A 21,726-nucleotide genomic window follows, 5' to 3' on the forward strand; every position below is an offset into this window, starting at 1 on the left:
GACAAGTCAGTCAAACAAAGACGTAATAAACCGGATCCCCGGAAGCGAGACTCCGAGAACTGCCGGAAGGAGCCAAGGCAAGGAAACAGCCTCAGGACCCGCGCGACGCTAAGCTACTTTTTTAAGACGAAGAGTGGGGGCGCTAGTGAAGCCTCGAGGGTGTTGCTGAGAAGGCGAAGGCTTCAGGAGAGTGTGGGAAAGATGCTTTAAAAAAGGAAGGAAAAACATAGGCCTCGTGAGACGAAGAGTCTGTGTTTTTGTAGCCTTAAAGGTGTTGGTGGAGGCGGAGGAGGAGGCTTGAGGCAAGGAGAGGAAAGGTTACGCGGTGTTACGCATTGTGAGCCGCGGAGGGTGGGCGATAGACAGCCAGGCCCCGAGGCACTACGCCAGGCGGAGTGTCGAGGCGGCGCGTGTACTCACCCTGGCGCGGCTGTCTGGGGGGCACGTTGATGAGGAGCCAGAGGAGGCGCGGCGGGGCGGGGGCGTCCACGTCTAGGAGCATCACGGTGTAGCGACGACCCTCCTCCCCGGGGAACCTGACATGGGGGAAAGCATCAGAGGTGAGGGACGGACACACACACACACACACACACACACACACACACACACACACACACACACACACACAGCTAGCAAAACAGTCCCCTATTTGCCGGGCCAGTTTCTCTGTCCCTTGTATCTTGGCAGGAGGAAAAAGAAAATAAAGAAGAAAAAGAAAGAAGATTAAGAGAAGGACGGGGATGAGGAAGAGGAGGAGGCGGCCTTCGTCTATCTAATCCCCAATCGGATGGGGGTGTCACGCACGAGGCGAACCCATTCCAGCTCAGGGCAAGACAGGCATCACATCTGGGTACAGGAACGCCCCCCACCCAATCTCCCCCCCCCCTCACCCCCCCAAAAAAAGTATTATACGAACCAGTCTTGCTAATCCTCAAAGTGTATCGCGTGAGAATATAAGTAGATCGTAAGATTAAAAAAAAGTAGAAAGTAAAAAAAAAAAAATTCAGAGGTATATAATTAAAGAAAGCATTGAGTTCCGGGGCGTTAGAGTGAATGGCATTGAAGTGAAAGACCCGCCAGGCTGCCTCCTCCTCCTCCTCCTCCTCCTTCCTTTGAGAGCATGTGAGAGATCGGAGGTGGAAGAGAAAGACGAGGAGGAGGAGGAGGAGGAGGAAATGTAAAAGATCGGAGCCAGGAGAGGAGGAGGGAGGGAGAGAGGAAGGAAGGGATGGAGGTAGGGAGGGAGGAAGGGAGGAGGGAGGGATAATACTCCAGTGCGTGATGCTGGTGAGGGTGAAGAAAAAGATGGGAAGGATTATTTGATATCGGGCGGGAAGGAAGGGAGGGGGGAAGGAAGGGAGGGGGGGCGAGAACGAAGGAAGGAGGGAAGGAAGGATGGTCTCGTGGGTTGATGTGAAAGGAGAGAAGGAAGGAAGGAAAGGAGGATCGTGAGCGTGTGTCGGAAGGAGGATCAAGTCACTTATATGCGCCTCTCCTCACGGTATAGAAATGTCCGTTTGTCACAGATATTTCTCAATTTTTCCCCGGATAAGAATTTGTGTATCGTGTGTGCCGGGACTCCTTCAGCGCGTGCGAGAATGGTGAAGTAAGGCGTGTGTGAATGGAGGCGCGCGTAGAGGGCTGAGTCGCCTCTACCACCGCTACCACTACCACTATTACGGCAGCCACTACTTGCACCAGCACCAAAACCACTACCACTATGCATCATCACCACCACTACCACTACGCACCATCACCACCACTACTACTATCACTACCAATACTACCATCAATGTCACTACGCAAGGCACCACTACTACTACCATCACGACCACTACCATCACCACCACTACCATTACGCACCATCACCACCACTACTACTATCACTACCAATACTACCATCAATGTCACTACGCAAGGCACCACTATTACCACCATCACGACCACTACTACCACCACCACTATCAACCACCATCACTGTCGCACCTCACCACCACCCCATTCTACCACCACCACCACCATCACCTTTACAACCACTAGCCCTCCCCTCCCCTCCCCTCCCATCACCCCATTTTCACCACCAGCAGCGCGACCTTGCCATAGTTCGCCTACCAATAAGGGTTTCGCCTCCCCCTCCCCTCCTCCTACACCCAGGCCGTTCAGAGGCTGCTCACCTAATTAGAACCTTGCCGCCGATCACACCTTTTGCTGCCATACCTTTGAAGGGAGGAAGAAAGGAAGTTTGGCGCGCAGATGAAGGGAAGTTTCCAATAGGTGTGTGTGTGTGTGTGTGTGTGTGTGTGTGTGTGTGTGTGTGTGTGTGTGTGAGTGTGTGTGTGGTGTAGGCGAGGTAGGCATTCAACAAGTGTGGGGATGGAGAAAAAGGGGTAAAGAGAGAGAGAGAGAGAGAGAGAGAGAGAGAGAATAAGAGAAGGTCCTTGAGGGAGTCCTGTGCGTGCCTCGCGGACAGACGTAGCGCTGAGGCATTGTTTTCTTGAGGATTGTGACGTCACGACTCTCCTTGGTGCGTGCCGTGACAGGGGGTGGGCGGGGGCAGGGGGGAGGTGGAAGGGGGAGGGGCAGGAAGGGTGAGGGGGGAAGGGGGATGAGCTAAAGAGTGAGTGCCTTGTTTTTTCTGCTGGCATGGCGGATTCATTGTTGGTTTATTCACCTAGTGGGAAAAATTGTACGATCCTGGAGTGCTTGTTGCTGCTTCCTGGAAAACAAGGGGAGAGACGTGCCTTGTGTGTGTGTGTGTGTGTGTGTGTGTGTGTGTGTGTGTGTGTGTGTGAATGCATTCGCTATACAACTTACTACTGCTACTGTTATCCTTTATCTCCCGTCTCTGAACATTTCCAAATAACTAATTTTCAACGCTTTGCTTTACCCAAGATTGTAAAAAAGAAAGAAAAAAAAAACCGATGGTGTGGCGTGTATTGTGTGCCATGACGAGGAGGTAGAGGAGGAGGAGGAGGAGGAGGGAGGAGGAGACTGTTTTGTTAGTGTGTCATTAATTACCAGCACCAATCCAACCTGCAAAAAATAATGAAATAATGTTTGATAAAAATAACGAAGCATCTAACATTTATTTGGCGTTTTCTGTGCGTGGTGGAAAAATGAGGGAATATATGAGAGGTAATTAGTGTGCATATTCTTTTGTATAATAAATGAAACGCTAATTTATTATTCACCACTTTTCACTTTTTTCATCCTCCTCCCTTCCCTCTCTCCTTCTGTCTCCCTTGTCTTCCTGCTCCCCGTCCACCGCCAGCTCACAGCCTCCTCTCCCTCCCTCCTCTTTTTGCCCCTCTGTCAACAAATAAGCTAGGCGCCGCAGTATACCAGGAAGCCTTTGAAGTCATCCCTGCAGCATCTACACTCCGCGGCGCGTTCCTCGTCCTGTGTCGGGAGGAAAACTGTATTCTTAGGTTGAGGAAGATGCAGGAGTAGACATATGTAGCTCAGAGAGATTGTGTATGTGTGGGTGTGTGGGTGAGAGAGAGAGAGAGAGAGAGAGAGAGAGAGAGAGAGAGAGAGAGAGAGAGATTGATAACGTATGCATTCTCCAATAACGGAATCTTGTGCGAATATCGAAAACAGGGCAGCTCCTCAGGCATGCAATGTTTGTCTGTCAGGTGCGGCGCCTCGAACAGAAGCAAACACACACACACACACACACACACACACACACACACACACACACACACACACACACACACACACACACACACACACAAACACACACCCAACAATAATAATAATCAGGAAATATAATAATACACATCAAAGACAATACCTGAGGGTGTTGGGCGGCGCGCGGGCGTGGGCGGGGGTGAGCGTGTTGCCGAGATGGACGCAGTTGTGGTCGCCGAAGTCCACGTTGGCGAGGAAGGGCGGCGGGGCGGCGAGCAGGCGGGGCACCAGACCGTCCCGCGCCCAGCCCTCCGCCAGATGCTGCTCCCACTCCTCGTCGCTCAGTTCCTCCGCCTCAACCTGTGTGCAGAAAGCGACGAAGGGAATTTGAAGGAGTATAGGACCGATAGGTTGAGAAGCAAGATAGATCAGGTAAATAGAGTAATGAGCAGAATAGATTATGATAAAGACAATCGTAGGGCTAGATAGGTGGAAGAGTGATATGTGAATGTGAAAAATATATAACAGATGGGTTGTAAAGCAAGACAAATCAAATAATTGGAGGGATGAGAATAGACTATGTAAAGGTAATCGTAGGAAATTTGATAAGTGCAATAGTGATATGGGAAATAATAGAATGTGAAAAATATGTAACAGATGGGTTTTAAAGCAAGACAAATCAAATAAATGGAGGGATGAGAATAGACTAAGGAAATGTAATCGTAGGAAATTGGATAAGTGCAATAGTGATATGGGAAACAATAGAATGTGAAAAGGTTGTCTTAGGAAATTTGGAAAAAAAATGTAATATTAAATGAAAAATTAAATGTGAGATAGAAATTCAGTATATTTTAGAATGCGAAATGAGGAAATGATGTATTTCTAGAGGCTGTCAGTGAAAATTGGAAGACAAAATGCAATTGTAGTTGGCAAAATAAAATGAAATATAGAAATTGTCGCTTGTGAAAAAGGAGTGGCGAGGAGTGGAAATTATTTAACAGGGACTGATAATGAAAAAGAGGTGCGGCGTCGGCGGGAAGGTGTGTCGTGTCATAATGGGTCACACCTGCAGACGATATTGAAGATGAAATTTTGACACAACGTCGGAAATTGGAAGAAGATTAATGATGGCGGTGGCTGAAAAAAAAAAAAAAAAAAAAAAACGTTAAATCAAGATGTGTTATTTGCAGGAGCAGCGTGTTGCGGTTAATATTACCTTTTTTTACCCTTGATCTGCCTTATATTACCGTAACGAAGATTAATGGTGGAAGCGGGGAGGAAAAAAAAGCGCTTTGTGAAGGAGTTTATTTGCGGGTGAAGGATGTTGTGGGGAATGTTACTTTTCCCCACTTGATTTGCTTCCTCTTATCGTAACAAAAAACACAAAAAATGACTACAGATTTCTTAGCCACTTCGGCAATGTCTGCGTGATAACGGAGACGAAAGGAGGTGTGATGGCGCTGAAGCAACTGGACATTCGCAGCGACATGTTATTAAGATGTCATAGATGTTGGTTAATCATATAGTTATAGTTACTGAATATAAGGGTCATGAAGAAGCAAAGCGTTATTTAGGAAATGTCAGCTCGGGTTTCTTATAGTTTTTTCTTCATTTCGGGCTTGAAGGATGGGGTGTGGGGGGGGGGAGAAGGGGAACCGGAAAGAGAACAAGACGCCGTAGAAGTCATTGCCAGTAACGAAGAAATATAAGACTCACGTAAAATCAACCCCTCCGACGGACGGCAATTGGAGGCAAATTTGACAGCGTTTAATTCGAAAAAGAAGCAGCAGCAATGGTCGCGCCCGAATTGAAAGGAAAAAATAAAAGTCGCTTCGATTTTTTCTGCCTTTTAATTGGTCTTCGCTGGTTGTGCTCGTAGAAGGAGAGGGAGAGGGAGCGCTTAAAGGCGATGGCGTGACCGAAGTGATCGAGAGACAGGAATAAAGATGGAAGAATTTTGTAATAGAATAACGGAATGGATGAAGAAATGATCAAGGTAAACAAGGTAACTGCATTTGGGATACGATAGAGACAGAGAAAATTAGAAGTTGTGTGTGTAGTAAAGTGAATGTGTTGATGAAAATGATCGAGAAAGAAAGGTAAATAGAAATGAAAGAGTTTTGAGAGTAAAAAGATGTTAGCATGGATATTAAAATGATCGATAAACACAAGAAAAAAAGATGGAATATTTTGTACGTAGCAACAATATGTAAAAGAAAAATGATAAAATGCTAATAATGTTCACCGTCCTCAAAGTTTTACTCCGCATTTTTTTTTTCATTTTACCTGTTTGAGAAATAAAATAAAGAATTATGTGAGAATTTCCAACACCAAAAGAGCAAAATGGTATTAAACGTTATGTCCACAAAGTCTTTACTCTCCGCACTCCAGTTTTATCTCTCGCTGCTAAAAAAAAAAAAAAAATAACGAGGAGGATTAGTGAGTGGATTTGAAAAAGAAAACTTGTGGGGTTAAGAAGAAATTATTTAGCCGAATTCCCTTGTTTCACATTAACTATTTTTCGTGCACTTTCCCTTTCACATCCAATTGAATATGAGGACAAAGGTGGGAATATGAGGCGTGAGGTAGATAGGTGTGTGTGTGTGTGTGTGTGTGTGTGTGTGTGTGTGTGTGTGTAGAAAAAAAGGCGTAAGGAAAAATATGAAATTGCTTAGGGAATAAAAAAAAAAGCTACGTGTAAATGAATTGTGTCGGAATGCCTGTGAAAGCTTTAAGTGACGCAAGTAATTAAATCTCAAGGGGAAAAACGTGCGTGCAAAAAGAAAGGAGAGTGTGTATAACTGTCAGAATACAAAATTAACTCTGATGAGACTAACTCTGCGAGGTAATAAAATAATAATACTCTGCTGGATGAAGTAAAAGTGTATGAAAAAATGAAGGCACTCCGACGAAAGCTGCATTCGTTGAAAAGTTAAAGAAAAGTAAAAATACAGTATGAAAAGGAAGAGGAAGAGTAAAGGCGGCAGGATGTGAAGGAGGAAAAGGTGGAAGAAGAGACCAAAGAAGGAGGAGGAGGTGGAGGAGGAGGCAGAGAAATGGAAGAGGAAGAGGAAGAAGAGAAGGCTTTGGAAGTTTGCCATGCAGCCGTCGAGGAGGGGAAGTCACCTGTATGCGCGGCTCGAAGAAGGCGTGTGCCGGGGCGGGGAGCGGCGCGCCCTCCAGGGCCGCGGCCACACTGGGGAACTCTTTCAGGCGGCTTGCCAGGCCCGGCGGCAGGTGTTCGGGCGGTGCAGGGACGCGCGGGGCTTCCGGGCTCGGCCTGCTTTTCGTCCTTGCCTGCAGCTCCAGGTCCCGGGGGCCCTCAGTATCTATTTTGTCTTTGTCTGGCTCTTCCCTTGAGTCTTTTACTCGACGAACAGCCTCGGCGGCCGCTGAGTGGCGAGATTGCTGTGCCGGCGGGGAGGGAGCCAAGGCTCGGGACGCCTCTGTGTCTCGCGGGGTTAGTGGTGCCAGGGAGGACGCCTGACGGTGATCCCCCACCCCGAGGACGTGACGGAACCTAAGGGCGGCATTCACCGACTGCGTGCCTTCGCCGAGACCGTCACGAAGGCAGCTCCCTCTTGGCGCCGCCAGCAGGGTCATCAGCAGGCCAGCGGCAGCCACGGCCCCGCACCGCGTCACGCCCATCTGCTGAAGGGTCAAAGCTGCACTTGGTATTGATTAAGATGCCACCTCGACGCCCTCGTGCCTGTGTCCACTTGGCCTTCAGCCAACAGGGGCGGGGCCCCCCTACAGTATCGCAACGATAACACACACACACACACACACACACACACACACACACACACACACACACACACACACACACACACACTCGACATTGCTGCCCGGGCGTCAGGAGCTCGGCGACACTCGGCGGTAAACATGAAGAGCAGCCCGAACATAGTAATCTCGCCGGCAATGAATATTTCATCGCCTCGGCCGCTGCAGGTCGGCGGTGACTCGCCTCGCCGCCAGCCACGAGGGGCGGGGGTTGCCATAGGGGGAAGGGACAGCAATGGACAGGCTCTCAGATGGCCCCAGAGACGCCCCGCGGCCCAGGGAACTCAGCTTTGCCTTAAGAGGAAAGGTGCGGCCAGAGGAGTTTCATGGGCAAGCTTATGTAGATTTTTCCTTTGTGTGAGTGGGGGACGCGGGGGGGGGGGGTTGAGGGGCGAGCTGTGTTGAGGGCGGGTAGATGTGTGCCAGTGCTGTTGGGTGCTTGTATCTGTCTGACAGTGTTCGTTCGTTATAACTGAGAAATCAGGTGTCTTCCAGTGGCAAGTAATGTAATGTGATAATCTCCTGGATGAATTAAGATCATTAAGGCTCACAAATGGACAATCAGACTAAAACACACACACACACACACACACACACACACACACACACACACACACACACACACACCGCCATAATTTCTTTGTTTATCTTTCTCTTCACGTTCTTGCACAAACATTAATAAATTTTAACTACGCTGTGTCCCTCTGATCTTTCTGCAATGCTTTAATCATCATATTGTTTAATCCTCCTCCTCCTCCTCTATTTCATCTACGCCTTTTCTTCCTCCTCGTTCTCGTTGTTCTCCTCCCCTTCAAATCCTCGCTACCCTCGTGAAGAGACTGATGATGAGTAAAAAATAATGAGGAAGAGGAGAGTAAGAGCCTTAGGAATCGTGTGAGAAGAAGAGAGAAGGAGGAGAAGGAGGAGGAGGAGGAGGAGAAGAAGAACATTTAAGAAGCGAGAGGGAGGAGGAGGAGGAGGAGGAGAACATTTAAGAAGCGAGAGGGAGGAGGTGGAGGAGGAGGAGAACACTTAAGAAGCATGAAGCTGAGGGGATCACAGAAAGCTTGAGTGAAGGGAGAGAGAAACGGCAAACAGATAAGAGAATCAAACAATGGGAAGACGAGAGAGAGAGAGAGAGAGAGAGAGAGAGAGAGAGAGAGAGAGAGAGAGAGAGAGAGAGAGAGAGAGAGAGAGAGAGAGAGAGAGAGAGAGAGAGAGAGAGAGAGAGAGAGAGAGAGAGAGAGAGAGAGAGAGAGAATTTTGACAGTGAACAAAAAAGTCATCAAGTTAATTGCAAAGGTAAAAAAACAAAAAAAACAAGAAAGTAAAAAGAAAGATGTAAAAATTAAGACAAACATAAGGAACGAGAGAGAGAGAGAGAGAGAGAGAGAGAGAGAGAGAGAGAGAGAGAGAGAGAGAGAGAGAGAGAGAGAGAGAGAGAGAGAGAGAGAGAGAGAGAGAGAGAGAGAGAGAGAGAGAGAGAGAGAGAGAGAGAGAGAGAGAGAGAGAGAGAGAGAGAGAGAGAGAGAGAGAGAGATGTCCTCTTTCACTCAAGGGAGATTACGGAAGTGTGTGGCCCAGACCCTCGACTGGATTGTGCCTTCCTTCATTCCTTCCTTCGTTAGTTTCTGCCTTCCTTCCTTCCTTCCCTCCTTCCTTCCTTCCTTCCTTCCCTCCTTCCTTCCTTCCTTCGTGTAGCCCATTCTTCCTAAAACCCTTCCTATCTTCCTTCCTTTGTCTGTTCCTTCCTTCCTTCCGTCCTTCCCTCCTTCCTTCTCTCGTATACTCATTTATTTCTTCCTTCCTAAAATCTTTCCCATCTTCCCTCCTTCGTCTATTCCTTACTTCCTTTATTCCTTAATTCCTTCCTCCATCTGTTCTTTCCTTCGTCTTCTCTTATTTAATTTCCTTCCTTCTTATTTTCATTTTTCTTCCTTCGTTTATTCCTTTCCCCTTTTCCTCCATTCTTCCTTCCTTCATTCCTTCCTTCATCAATAAGCTTCTTTCCTCATATTCCTTCCTCCTCAATCGTCATCTATTAATTCTTTGTTTACCTTCATTACTCCCTCATTCTTTTATTTCTACCGTCCAACCATTGCGAGAGAGAGAGAGAGAGAGAGAGAGAGAGAGAGAGAGAGAGTAAAGGGGGCAGCAGAAACAGGGCAGGAGGGAGAGTTTAGGTTAAAGAGGATGGAGGATCAGAAGATGGGTGAGCGAAACACAGAAATTGCAGCGCATGAGAGAGAGAGAGAGAGAGAGAGAGAGAGAGAGAGAGAGAGAGAGAGAGAGAGAGAGACCCATACATACAATCAATCAGTCTTCTCTCCCTTCATTCTTCCCTCCCTATTTCTCCTGAATGTCGCATCAGATTGTGGAAGCTTAGGGAAGGGACGGGATGACGACACACACGAGAGAGAGAGAGAGAGAGAGAGAGAGAGAGAGAGAGATTTAGGGCCATGTAAACTCCTGAATACTGTGGCTTAGAGTGAAATTCTGGGCCAAAGTTTGTCTTTCTGGCTTATGAATAACAATGAGCAGCTTCCTTTTCCTGTTTTCGTTGGGTTGTGGAGACAAAAAGAAAGAAAATACGAAAGAAAATGCAGAAAATTAAAAGGTAAACGTTTAAGAAGAAGAAGAAGGAGGAGGAGGAGAAGGAGGAGGAACAGTCATTTATTTTGGCCTCATGTTGTAAAGATATGCACGTAATTCTTCATGCGCTCTGATGTTTGCTGAGTCTGGGTACAGGAAGAAAGGACTGAGGAGGAGGAGGAGCAGCAGAAAAGGGGGGAAGAGGAGGAGGAGAAAGGGGGAAGAGGAGCGGCGATGAAGATGGAAAGGGGAAAACCAAAAGATAAGTGGGAGGGAGAGAAGGCAAAGCTGCAGTGTGAGGGGAGAGAGAAAAGACGGAGAATGGGAGGAGGAGGGGAGGAGAAAAAGGTTGAGGGGAGCTTGTATTGCAAAATAGCAGATACACGGCCGATGAAAATTCCTTTGCTGGCTCCTGCTGTCTCTGCCCTGCCTGTCTGCCTGTCTGCCTCTCTGTTTGTCTGTCCCTAGCCTCGGGTCTGCATGTGTTGGTTGGTTTGTCTGTTAGTAATGTGTGTATGTGTGTGTGTGTGTGTGTGTGTGTGTGTGTGCAAATGTCTTTCTGTATGCATTTGTTCAGTTTTGTATATTGCTGTGTCCCATTGTTTTCTGTCTGTCTGGCTTTCTGCTCTCTCTCTCTCTCTCTCTCGCTTATACATCACGCAGTGTATGAATAAAAGATGTGTTGACGTGCGCCTCTATGTAACTCTGCAAAAATGTTGAAGGAAGAGAGAAAAATGGCTGAATGGAAAAGGAGCTTGAGAGAGAGAGAGAGAGAGAGAGAGAGAGAGAGAGAGTAATAGTTTATCCGTGACCCAGAGACAGGTATTGTTTTTATTATTATTATTATTATTACTATATTACATGGATTTGTCTGAGGATGTCCAAAAGCTCCTTACCTAAATTATTAACTCTCTCTCTCTCTCTCTCTCTCTCTCTCTCTCTCTCTCTCTCTCTCTCTCTATCTATCTCGCTCTCTCTCTCTCATTTTGTACTATTTTCCCCAATTAATCGGAAGGGCAAACCATTAGTCCGGGCCGAGAAAATAATTAGAAACGACGAGCGAGAAAACGGAGACGGAAAAACACGCTGGCGGGAGAATAGGCGAGTAACGAGGGAGGGAAGGACGGAAGGAAGGAAGGTGTGTGCAGCGAGGACGAAATGGAATGCTTTGTTTTTTGTATGTGTGCTTTTAACGGGAACAAGCAGGGTCTTTCCTTTTATATGTATGAGTATCTATCTGTCTATCTATCTCGGGTATTCCCTCTCCTTGCATTTGTTTTGTTCATTCCGATTTTTCTGGTCTATTTTTTTTTTTTTTTTACCCCGACTGACCTGTTTTCCTCTTCCTCGGACCTGTCAGTCTCCTCACCTAGACATTTCACCTCCTTTTTCCTCCCTGTTCCTATTATCTTTTCCTTTTCCTCATTTTTCACGCTTTGTCGTCTTTCTCCTCTCTTTCCTTTTACGCTGTCACTTCTTCCTCTGTACTGTATGCATGACCCACCACCTCCTTGCTTTGTGTCTATTTGCCTCTTCTTGCAGCTCGAAATTCTCTTACGACGTGGAAATGATCTAAGGGGAAGAGAAATATGTTTGGCTTTTTCATTTGCACGCTGAATGACGAGTTGCTAGCCACGGTCACACATGTTTAGACACTGCTTTGGAGTTTACCTGTATTCCTTTCTCACTTTGTTAACAGATCGAAATTCTCTTGCGACATAAATAGTATAAATAGTATAAATAGTATAAATGGTATAAAGGGAAGATAAATAGGTTTGAGTTTTCTTAGCACGGTGAATGACGAGTTGCTAGCCACGGTTACACATGTTTAGACGCTGCTTTGGAGTTGGCCTGTATTCCCTTCTCACTTTGTTAACAGATCGAAATTCTCTTGCGACGTGGAAATGGTATAAAGGGAAGATAAATAGGTTTGAGTTTTCTTAGCACGGTGAATGACAAGTTCCCAGCCACGGTCATATCTGTTTGGACACTGGTTGGGGGCTTACTTGTCTTCCTGTCTAACCTTCTGTAAACATGTCAACGAAAACGGAGAGTGGAGGAGTTACTTGATGAACAGACTAAGTTGAAATGTAAACGTAAATGTCCCTTTTTCCACCGTTTATTTTTTTTTTTTCACTTATTTTGTATTTATGTTTGGGAAAATGTTGAGCGAAGTAAATACTCAACATAAGCTAGGCGAAAACAAAACGCTAATTATCTTTTTCTTTCAGTATTTTTTTTATCTTCTTATTCATTTATTTATTTATTAGTAATTATCGAAATCATTGGAGTCGGAAAGCGGAGGAGATGCAGAACGGATTAAGTTGTACTAGGAAACGCTAATTATTTGATTTCACTATTCTTTTTTTTTATAGGCTACGTTTTTTTTACTTTAATTATCCAAATCCGCGCAATCCGAGAGCAGAGGAAACACAGAACAGTTTAAGCTGATATATAAAACCAATTATTTTGCCTAACCTTTTTTTTTTTCTTTTTTTTTTTACCATATCAACAAAAACTGTGAAGAACAAAAATACAGAAACGTTTATATTGAAATAGAAAACGGCAATTATTTTCCTTTTCTTTTTTTCCTTCTGTTTATCGTTTTTTTACCATATCAACAAAAACTAGGAAGAAAAAACAAAATGCAGAACAGTTAAAGCTGAAGTAAAATAAAAAAACGCTAATTGTTTTCCCCTTCTTTTTTTCTTTCTTTTTATCGTTTTTTTTTTTACCATAATAACGAAAACTGGGGAAAAATACAAAATACGGAACAGTTTAAGCTCAAGTAAAATATAAAAAAGCGCTAATTATTTTCCCCTTTTTCTTTTTTTCTTTCTCTTTATCGTTTTTTTTTACCATATTAACGAAAACTGGAAGGAAAAACAAATTACAAAACAGTTTAAGCGGAAGCAAAATAAAAAAAAGCTAACCATTTTTCCTAACTTTACTTTTCTTCTGTTTGTCTTCTTTTACCATATTAACGAAAACTGGAAGAAAAAACAAATTACAAAACAGTTTAAGCGGAAGCAAAATAAAAAACGCTTATTATTTTTCCTAACTTTACTTTTCTTCTGTTTGTCTTCTTTTACCATATTAACGAAAACGGGGAAGAGGCGCCAAGTCAATACGGACGGACGAGCGCTGGAGAGGAAAAGCTAATAACGTATTTTTCCCGGGTTTGTTTTCCCTCCAGCGAATCATAACTTTTGCGTAGCTTTGTAAAGAAAATATTTATGAAGCTCCGGATTAATTACACCGCGCCTTACCTGTTTGGGCGGGAGGCACAGGTGAGGGCAGGGGGGAGCGGGGGGGGGGGGGCTGGAGGGAGGCAGGTGAGAGCGATCCCTTCCTCCACCTGACTCTCTGACCTTTCCTTTCCCTTTCCCTTTCCTTGTTCCACCCACATAAGCGCCCCTTCCGTTTCCCTTCCTTCCCAAATAATATTATATTCCCCATCGTGTTCCTCCGTCTATGTATCCATCCTTTTCCTCGCCAGTCTGAGCTTCAATCCCATCACCTATTTCTTTCATCTCTCTGTCTATCCACTTACTGCATACCCTCTCCCTTCTCCTCTACTTTAGCTCCCCTTCAGTTTCCCTTCCTTCCCAAATAATATTCCATTCCTCACTGTGTCCTCTTTATCAATATATCCAACCTTTTCCTTCTCCGTCCGTTCAAGCTTCAATTCCAGTCTCTATTACTTCCATCAGGGTGTTCTGTACTGTATATCTCCCTTCTTCTTTACCTTGATGTCTTTGTGATTTCCCTTCGTGCTCAAGTCATGCTGTATCCCTCATCTCATCCACCCTTCTCCTTCCACTTCGCCCTTGACCTCTCCCTCTCTTGCTTCTATATATATACCTCCTCAAGTCGTTCTGTATCCCTCATCTCGTCTACCCTTCTCTCCTTCCACTTCGCTCTTGACCTCTCCCTCTCTTGTTTCTATATATACCTCCTTCCCCTATAAATAAGATCCCTACATCGTCCCTTCATGCCCAGGTAAAGTTTCACCCCTCATCTTTTCTAGCTTTCTATCTATCCATCTCTATGCTTTATTTGCCTTTTCCTTTATCTGGTTCGTTTTGTATCTCATTTTATCTATATATTCATCAATCCATAACACTCCTTTGTTTAAATTTATCATGTATTCCTCCATTCCTTTCTTTGTTTATTCGTCTGTTTTAGTTTTCTTCTTTTCAACCCTGCGTATATTTTTCATGACGTAATCTTGTACCTCATCTTCGTATCTATCTTACCAATCATTTGTTCTCTATTAAATAAACCTCCTTCCCTATATATAGTCAATCACCAAATTACACATAAAGGCGTAAGTAAATAGTTAAATGAAATAAATTATACGGAGAATGATATTAATCTTCGTATATGGCCAACCTCTTCATCTGTTCGTCAGTCCGCCTTTTATTCGTCCCCCGTTTTCTTTTTTGCCGTGAATCCATTAACATATCCTCTTCATTCTCCTTCCCGCCCTTACCCGACTTTTCTTGATTTACCGCTGTTATCCCTGCCTCCCCTCCTCCCTTGTGTATCGCTTTCCCTGTAGCACACACACACACACACACACACACACACACACCAAAGACGGAATGCAATATCCAGTTGTTCAGTGTAATGGCATGCTTAGATTAGGGGCTCTGTTTCAGTGTGTGTGTGTGTGTGTGTGTGTGTCCCATCGCCTCCTCCTTCACTCCCTAAGGTACACACACACTGCATATTTCTCTCTCTCTCTCTCTCTCTCAAGCAGTCATGTTTATATTAGCCTATTTGATATTGATTACCTTCTACCTTTAGTTAATACATTCTCATAAACGTAAAGTCTATAAAGCGTTAATTTCTTGCTAGTAATGACTTGATTTAATGTTTACGCGCGAGTGTTCCTAATCCAGCTCCGCGTAATTAGTGAAATCCCTAAATGGTTCCGCTGAGTAATTACCGCTTAATTAGGCCGCTTATCGTAATGTTCGTATTTATAATGAGGCCCTTGATGAGAATGAAGATTAGTCATAGTTGTCGTTTAGCTGTCATCATCATCATCACGGTCATGGCCTGCTGCATCACCAGACTCATCACTACACGCTGCTTAACCCCACCTCACTTATCATCACTAAATACCAAATCACCATATTAAACACCACACAGCTCAGTTTCATCACATGTCAATCTCAGTTCACGTCACGATCATCACCATGTTTCAGTTATGCATTCGCCACACTCGTCATCACAACCTAACACTGTAAACCTCATCACACTATAACCCTCAGCTTCACCACCCAATCTTCAAGCTCGCCACACCTTCACCATCTTCACCCGCACCGCCAGTCAGTCATCAGTCATACAGTTTTTACCCACACCGCCAGTCAATCATCATGCAGGCTCACCCACGCACATTTCTCACCCTCGCCGCCCGTCAGTTTTCATTCACGCACCTCAGTTCTCTTCGTCCTCTCTTCTCCCTCCTGTTTGCTTTCCTCACTTTACTATGCGTGACCTCAGACCTCCAGCCGGCCGTCCCACGCGTCAACCGCCCTCGCCTCACCTGCCCCGCCTCAGGTGCGAAAAATTTAATGGGATAGACGGAACACAACCACACGACATAACTCTTTCATAAGGGAGAGTATCAACACACCTCTGATGCTAATGTTGGTACTCTCCCTTTGTCTTCTATTAATTGTATTTCAGGAACGGTATTTTTGTCCTTGGTTTGCCTCCTTTACTGTAAAAAAAAAAAGTGAGCGAAAGATTGTTTTGTTCAGTTGGGTTCGAATTCCTTCCTGTGGACACGCTTTGTTTGGCCGTCAGTCTCTCCACTTGAATGTTTTTTTTTATGATTTTCTCAGATCTATCCTCTCGCGACCCAGTTTTATTTTTATATGTTGCCCGCAGTCCTATTTAAAAGCCCTTGGTCGGCAGTAAAAGCTCTGCACCTTCCGCTTTCTATCATTTGAAGCGTCTATTTGGGTGGAAGCGGCGACCCAAGACTCTCCATCTGTCCTCCACCAACGCAACGGCTGCCGCGCGCCTCCACTTTGAAACCCGACCAATACTGAGCCTGGAATAACACTTCGTAAGGCTCCTCTTTAGTGTACAGCGTTTGTGTGTAACGAGTAAACGCATCAGTGATTTTAATTACGTTAGTTATTAGGATCATCATGTAATTAGCCCAGGGATCACTTACTCGCTTACCTTGTTTGTGTGGCTGTCTGTCTGTCTGTTTGTCTCTTACACACACACACACACACACACACACACACACACACACACACACACACACACATCACCATCCACCAGCATCCTACCTGAGGATTAACATCGCACTTGACCTCACCGCCATCTGGAAGAATCCGCCACTTTCGGCCCCACCTGACACCACCCCACTGCACTCCATCCCACCCAACCCCTCCCATCACCCCTACCTTCCCCAGAGACAAGTCTGACCCCCGTTTTCAATCCCTCTTCTCTTTTTATACTTGTTCTCACTAGCGAAATTTACTTAAATGTATTTATAAAATGTAAATTTTCAGCCTTATGGCTGCCGTATACTTGAATAAACCTTATGTTATTATTATTATTATTCATCCATTGTGCTCGTACCATTATCAGAGGCGCAAGTGGGGCCTTACCGTGCTCATTGTACCTATCGGAGGGGACGCGTCGCTGCTCCTTGATGCCCTGAGGAGGTTTCTGATGCCCTACCGAACGTCGACATCATTATCTTTTTTTCGTTTTGTGTGTGTTGAACGTTGACATCATTACTTTTCTTCGTCTTTTGTGTCTGTTGAACGTCGGCATCCTTACTTTTTTGTATGGTGTCTACCGAACGTCGACATCCTTGCTTTTCATTGCTTTATTTTCTTTGGTGCCAAGGCTGAAATACGTCATGATATCCTTGCACTGAAGAATTAATATACTACCCTCGACTTCAAAGTTCCTACAATATAAAGTTGAAAATACATTGCCTCCTCATTGTGTTCATTTGGTTTTCGAAGGGACCGGCTCTTTTTACCTTTCTCTCATTCACGGTTGAGGCTCAGATGCTTCGTGACACCCTCTGAACGAAGACGGAATTACGTTATTCATCAAAACTTTCAAGACTGACTAAAATAAAAAAAATACCTGCCTGGAGTTTTCTTACCGACGGATAGTTTTGTATTAGACGTGACAACCTTTGCGATCCCTTCTTTCCTTTACTTCGTTCTCTCGCGTTCTCTATTCCCGCGAGCCCTTTGTGAGCTTTTTTTTTTAGCATTAAGAGTGACAACCTTTGCGTCCCTTCTTTCCTTTACTTCGTCCTCTTGGGTGGTGTATTCTCCGAGCCCATAACGAGTGGATTGACATTAGGAGTGACAGCCATCGCGATTCTTTTCCCACTGCTTCGGCTTCTCACGTTCTGTATTCCCCTGGGACCCTTACGAGAGGCTTGACATTGAGTGACAACCTCTGCAACAACTTCCCTTTACTTTGTTTTCCTGTGTCCTGTATTTCTGGGTCCCCTTACGAGTGTTCCGGCGTTAGAAGTGACAGCCATTGCGAATCCTTCCTTTATAAACTTCTTCCACACTCAGGAAACTCCCGGTCTTCGTCTTCGTACCATAATCAGAGGCTCGCTTGGGGGTCCATCACGTCCCCTTTTACCTGAGTCCTTGCGAGTTGTGTTGCACTATAAGAGACAATCTATAGGATCGGATACGTCGTCATATACCGTTTGTGTGTGCTCTGTCGCCTTTAATAGAAGTCGTAATCAATTAACTTCACCATGAAACTCCCTTGAAAGATTGAAAAGCCCTTGGAGTTGTCGCAGTGACTCGGTAGTTTTGCAGGAGTGACGGACTTTGCAGACTCTTCGAACCCTCCCCTTTACTTCGTCCTCTTGGCGTTGTCTGTTCTCCCGACCCCCGCCAGTGCTCAAAACAACCCACGCCACCCTCGCCCCCGACCCACACCGCCCTCGCGTATCGTCTCGTCGGCGTCACGCGGCCCCGGGGATAAAAGAATATTTCAGGCAACACCTTTAGCACCTCACCTGTGCCGCGACGCCCACGACACACACACACACACACACACACACACACACACACACACACACTATGTACCTCTCCCCCCTCTTGTTTGTTTATTTTTGTTATCGATGTTTTTTTAATGGGTGAGGATGACGAACTGCGTGCAAAGAAATAGGTAATAAAAATACCTGCGACACGTGCCACCTCGTATAAAAGAAGGTTGAGGAGGATGACAAAAGACTGGGATGAAGTTTAGTTCCGAAGTTTATTTTTTGTTTTGATAATTGCTTGTTTTCCTATTATCATTTGTGTGTGTGTGTGTGTGTGTGTGTGTGTGTGTGTGTGTGTGTGTGTGTGTGATTATTCTCTCCTTTCTTTAACTTTCTTACTCTATCATTCACTCCCCTCATGCCGCCGCCACCACCACCACCACCACCCCCTCCCCATCACTCTATACTTGCCTATGCCTCTCACAACACCGCTCCTCTCAGCCTCCACTTATTGTGCTCACTCGCTCGCCCACTGTTTATCGAGAGAAAACAAAACACGCATGCTGGCTTTGGTTAGGAGGGAGAGGAATGTGTTTGTGGAGGTGATGGTGGTGGTGGGGGTGGAAGTGGTGATGGTGGTTGAGGGAGGGGTGAGCACGAGGTATTGTGTTTGCAGTAGTTTCTGAGCGGTGAGGAAAAAGTTAGGTGTGTTTGCATGGAAAGTTGCTGCAAGGGGAAAAGGGTAGGGGAAAGCTGGGGTGTGGTGATGCTTATGAGGGGAAGGGGAGGGAGGGGGGAGATGGAAAAAAATTGAAGAATGGGTGTTGTTGTAGGGAAGTAGATGAGAAGAATAGGATATGGGAGGAAGACATGAGAAGAGCGATATCGAGAGGGTGGAGTGGAAGGGAGAAGAGAAGAAAAAGATATGGGAGGAAGGAAAGATATGGGAAGAGAGGTAAGGAGAGGGCGATGGTGTGAAAAGGAGAAGAAAAGGATGTCGGAGAAAGGGAAGATATGAAGAGAGGGATAAGTAGAGGGTGGTGTGTGAGGGGTAAGAGAGGAGAGAGATAGAGATGTGGGAGGAAGGGAAGATGTGGGCAGAGAGGTAAGGAGAGGATGGTGATATGGAAGGGAGAGGAGAAAATTATGTGAGAGGAAACAAAGATATGAAAAGAAACGTAAAAGAGAGAGTCATGAAAGGGTGAATTTGTGTACGTACTAGCTGGAAAGGATACAGGAGGAAGAAAGAAGATATTGGGGTTGCAGGAGGAGAAGGAAAGATTGGTGTAGGAGGAAGATGAAACAGAAGGATGTGTGGAAGGGAAAGACAGTGCGTGGGAAGAGTAAATAAAGGAGACATAGAGGAGAGGGTTTTTGCGTAGGAGGTGTATGAGAGGAAGGGGGAAAAGAGAGTAAGCTGTGAGAACGAGTGGACGTATGTGAAGTGGGGGAATTGAGGGGGATGAACGAGGGAGGCATGGAGGGGAGTCTTTTACGGGGGGGATGTAGTGGAGTGATGGTGTGTGGGGGGGGGGGGGGGGGTTAACGACATGACTTGCGGTACTATGATGGTGTGTGAGGGGAGGAAAGTTATTTAGTGACGCAACGGTGGAATTAGAGGAGTTGTGTGTCTCGCTTTTTTTTTTCCCGAATAGCACTCACTTCCGACGAGTTTTTTTTCTTCTTATTACGTGCCATTGTTGAAGAGAGAGAAGAGTGGAGACTGTTTGTGGTGATGGTAATGGCGATGACACAAGTGGTGGTGGTGGTGGTGGTGGTGGGGTAAAGGGTTGGATGGTGAGCAGTTGGTGTTGAGAGAATGAGTAACACCTGTCTTGGGAAGGAGAGAAACTTTCCTCCTCTCTCTCTCTTCTCCGCTCCTTCGTCCGCCTTTCCCTCCAGGTAAATATCTCTCCAGGTAAATATATCTCTATTTACTCGGGAACTTCGTCCATGCAACTGAAGCATATCGTGTGTGTGTGTGTGTGTGTGTGTGTGTGTGTGTACAGTTAGCAAGCATACATACTCACGCTTCACCAGAAAACACACACACACACACACACACACACACACACACACACACACACACACACACACACACACACACACACATACACGAGTTCAAACTTCACCCAAACTATTTTCACGCGGGCAAACCGAAACTAAATCAAAACTTCTTCACGAGACTTCACACATATCCAAACTTCAGAGCAAAACGGGAGCAAATTCGAACTAAACTAATCTTGCACTTTATGATTCGCCTAACTTAACTTACCTTACTTTACCTTACCTTACCTCAGTTCACCTTGCCTCACCTCATGTCATTTTTTTTTTCATTTCATCTCACGTCACTTCACTTTGCCGTCGCTACTCACATCTCACTCCCTCACCCACACACTTATCCATCCATTTAAGCCCATATTCACTCACTCACCCACTCGTTCAATAAAGCAGTCACTCACGCACTCAAACAGTCACTCACTCACTCACTCACTCACTCACCAACTCATTCAATAAAACAATCAAGCAGTCACTCACTCACTCATTCAATAAAACAATCAAGCAGTCACTCACTCACTCACACAAACTCACTGTAACCCAGCCACTGAGCCGCGTCACAGGGGGGAGGAGGATGAGTAAATAAGGGGAAGGGCCGTTACCACCGTCACCACCACAGCTTCACAACCACCACCACCACAACCACCACCACCACCACACAACACAGCACGCGGCGGGAGGCTCACTAGCGACCCACCAAGGCAAGTCTCCTCCGCTAATGTCCAGTCGGAAAGAAAGCCTCCAGACCTCACAGACTCCTCCCCCTTCATCTCTCTCTCTCTCTCTCTCTCTCTCTCTCTCTCTCTCTCTCTCTCTCTCTCTCTCTCTCTCTCTCTCTCTCTCTCTCTCTCTCTCTCTCTCTCTCTCTCTCTCTCTCTCTCTCTCTCTCTCTCTCACACACACACACACTCACACACACTCTCTCTCTCTCTCTCTCTCTCTCTCTCTCTCTCTCTCTCTCTCTCTCTCTCTCTCTCTCTCTCTCTCTCTCTCTCTCTCTCTCTCTCTCTCTCTCTCTCTCTCTCACTTTGCATGTCTTTCTTCCCTCCTCAGTCACCCTCTTCAATCTATTTCCTTCCACAGCACGAACACACACACACACACACACACACACACACACACACACACACACACACACACACACACACACACACACACACACACACACTCAAACGTTCTTCCATCCATTCGCTGTCCAATTCCTGTTTTCTCTCACACCTTATACGTCTTTTCTCCCTTCTCTTCGTTTTCTGTTTTCTTTTTCTCTCCTTCATTCCGTCTCTCGTCTACTCCTCACCTTCACGGCCATTCAGTTTCTCCTTTTTTCCTTCCCTTCTCATACTACTCACGTCTTTCCTCCTCCTCCTCTGATACCTATTTTTCTCTCGTCCTACTCCGCATCACTGCCACTCAATAACTCCTTTTTTTTCTCTCCCTTCTCACTCCACCCACGGCTTTCCTCCTCCTCTGATCACCTGTTTGTCTCTCTCTCCATCTCTTATCTCACCTCGCGTCTCATTCTTTCCCTCTTCATATACCTTCCTCTCTTCTTCACTGGTATTATTTTTCTCTCCCTCTCTCACCCTCCTGGTTTTCTTTCCTCACACCGGAGAAGAGGAGGAGAAGGAGGGAGGAGGAGGGAAATTGAAGGA

At 45.7% G+C, this 21,726-nt stretch overlaps 2 protein-coding genes across 10 annotated transcripts in view; one reads left to right on the forward strand and one right to left on the reverse strand.

Annotated features, from left to right (window-relative positions):
• The window catches only part of LOC127007353 (protein lin-10-like), a 91,292-nt gene that overhangs the window by 15,916 nt on the left and 53,650 nt on the right, over window positions 1-21,726 (forward strand). The gene's annotated exons all lie outside the window — the stretch shown is intronic.
• LOC127007355 (39S ribosomal protein L38, mitochondrial-like) overlaps window positions 1-21,726 on the reverse strand; it is a 40,491-nt gene that overhangs the window by 1,629 nt on the left and 17,136 nt on the right. Inside the window, exons 1-4 of one of the 3 annotated variants that reach the window (XM_050878235.1) lie at window positions 20,609-20,829; window positions 6,760-7,281; window positions 3,797-3,993; window positions 421-536 (exon numbers count right to left, since the gene is read on the reverse strand). In XM_050878235.1, the coding sequence (XP_050734192.1) occupies window positions 421-536; window positions 3,797-3,993; window positions 6,760-7,281 (835 nt within the window). In that variant the 5' untranslated portion in view covers window positions 20,609-20,829. Of the gene's footprint in view, window positions 1-420; window positions 537-3,796; window positions 3,994-6,759; window positions 7,285-20,608; window positions 20,830-21,726 lie in introns of those variants that run through there. The other 2 variants (XM_050878233.1, XM_050878234.1) reach the window with 2 other exon arrangements.

This window comes from Eriocheir sinensis, chromosome 35 (genome assembly GCF_024679095.1).
Source record: "Eriocheir sinensis breed Jianghai 21 chromosome 35, ASM2467909v1, whole genome shotgun sequence".
Lineage (NCBI taxonomy): Eukaryota > Metazoa > Arthropoda > Malacostraca > Decapoda > Varunidae > Eriocheir > Eriocheir sinensis.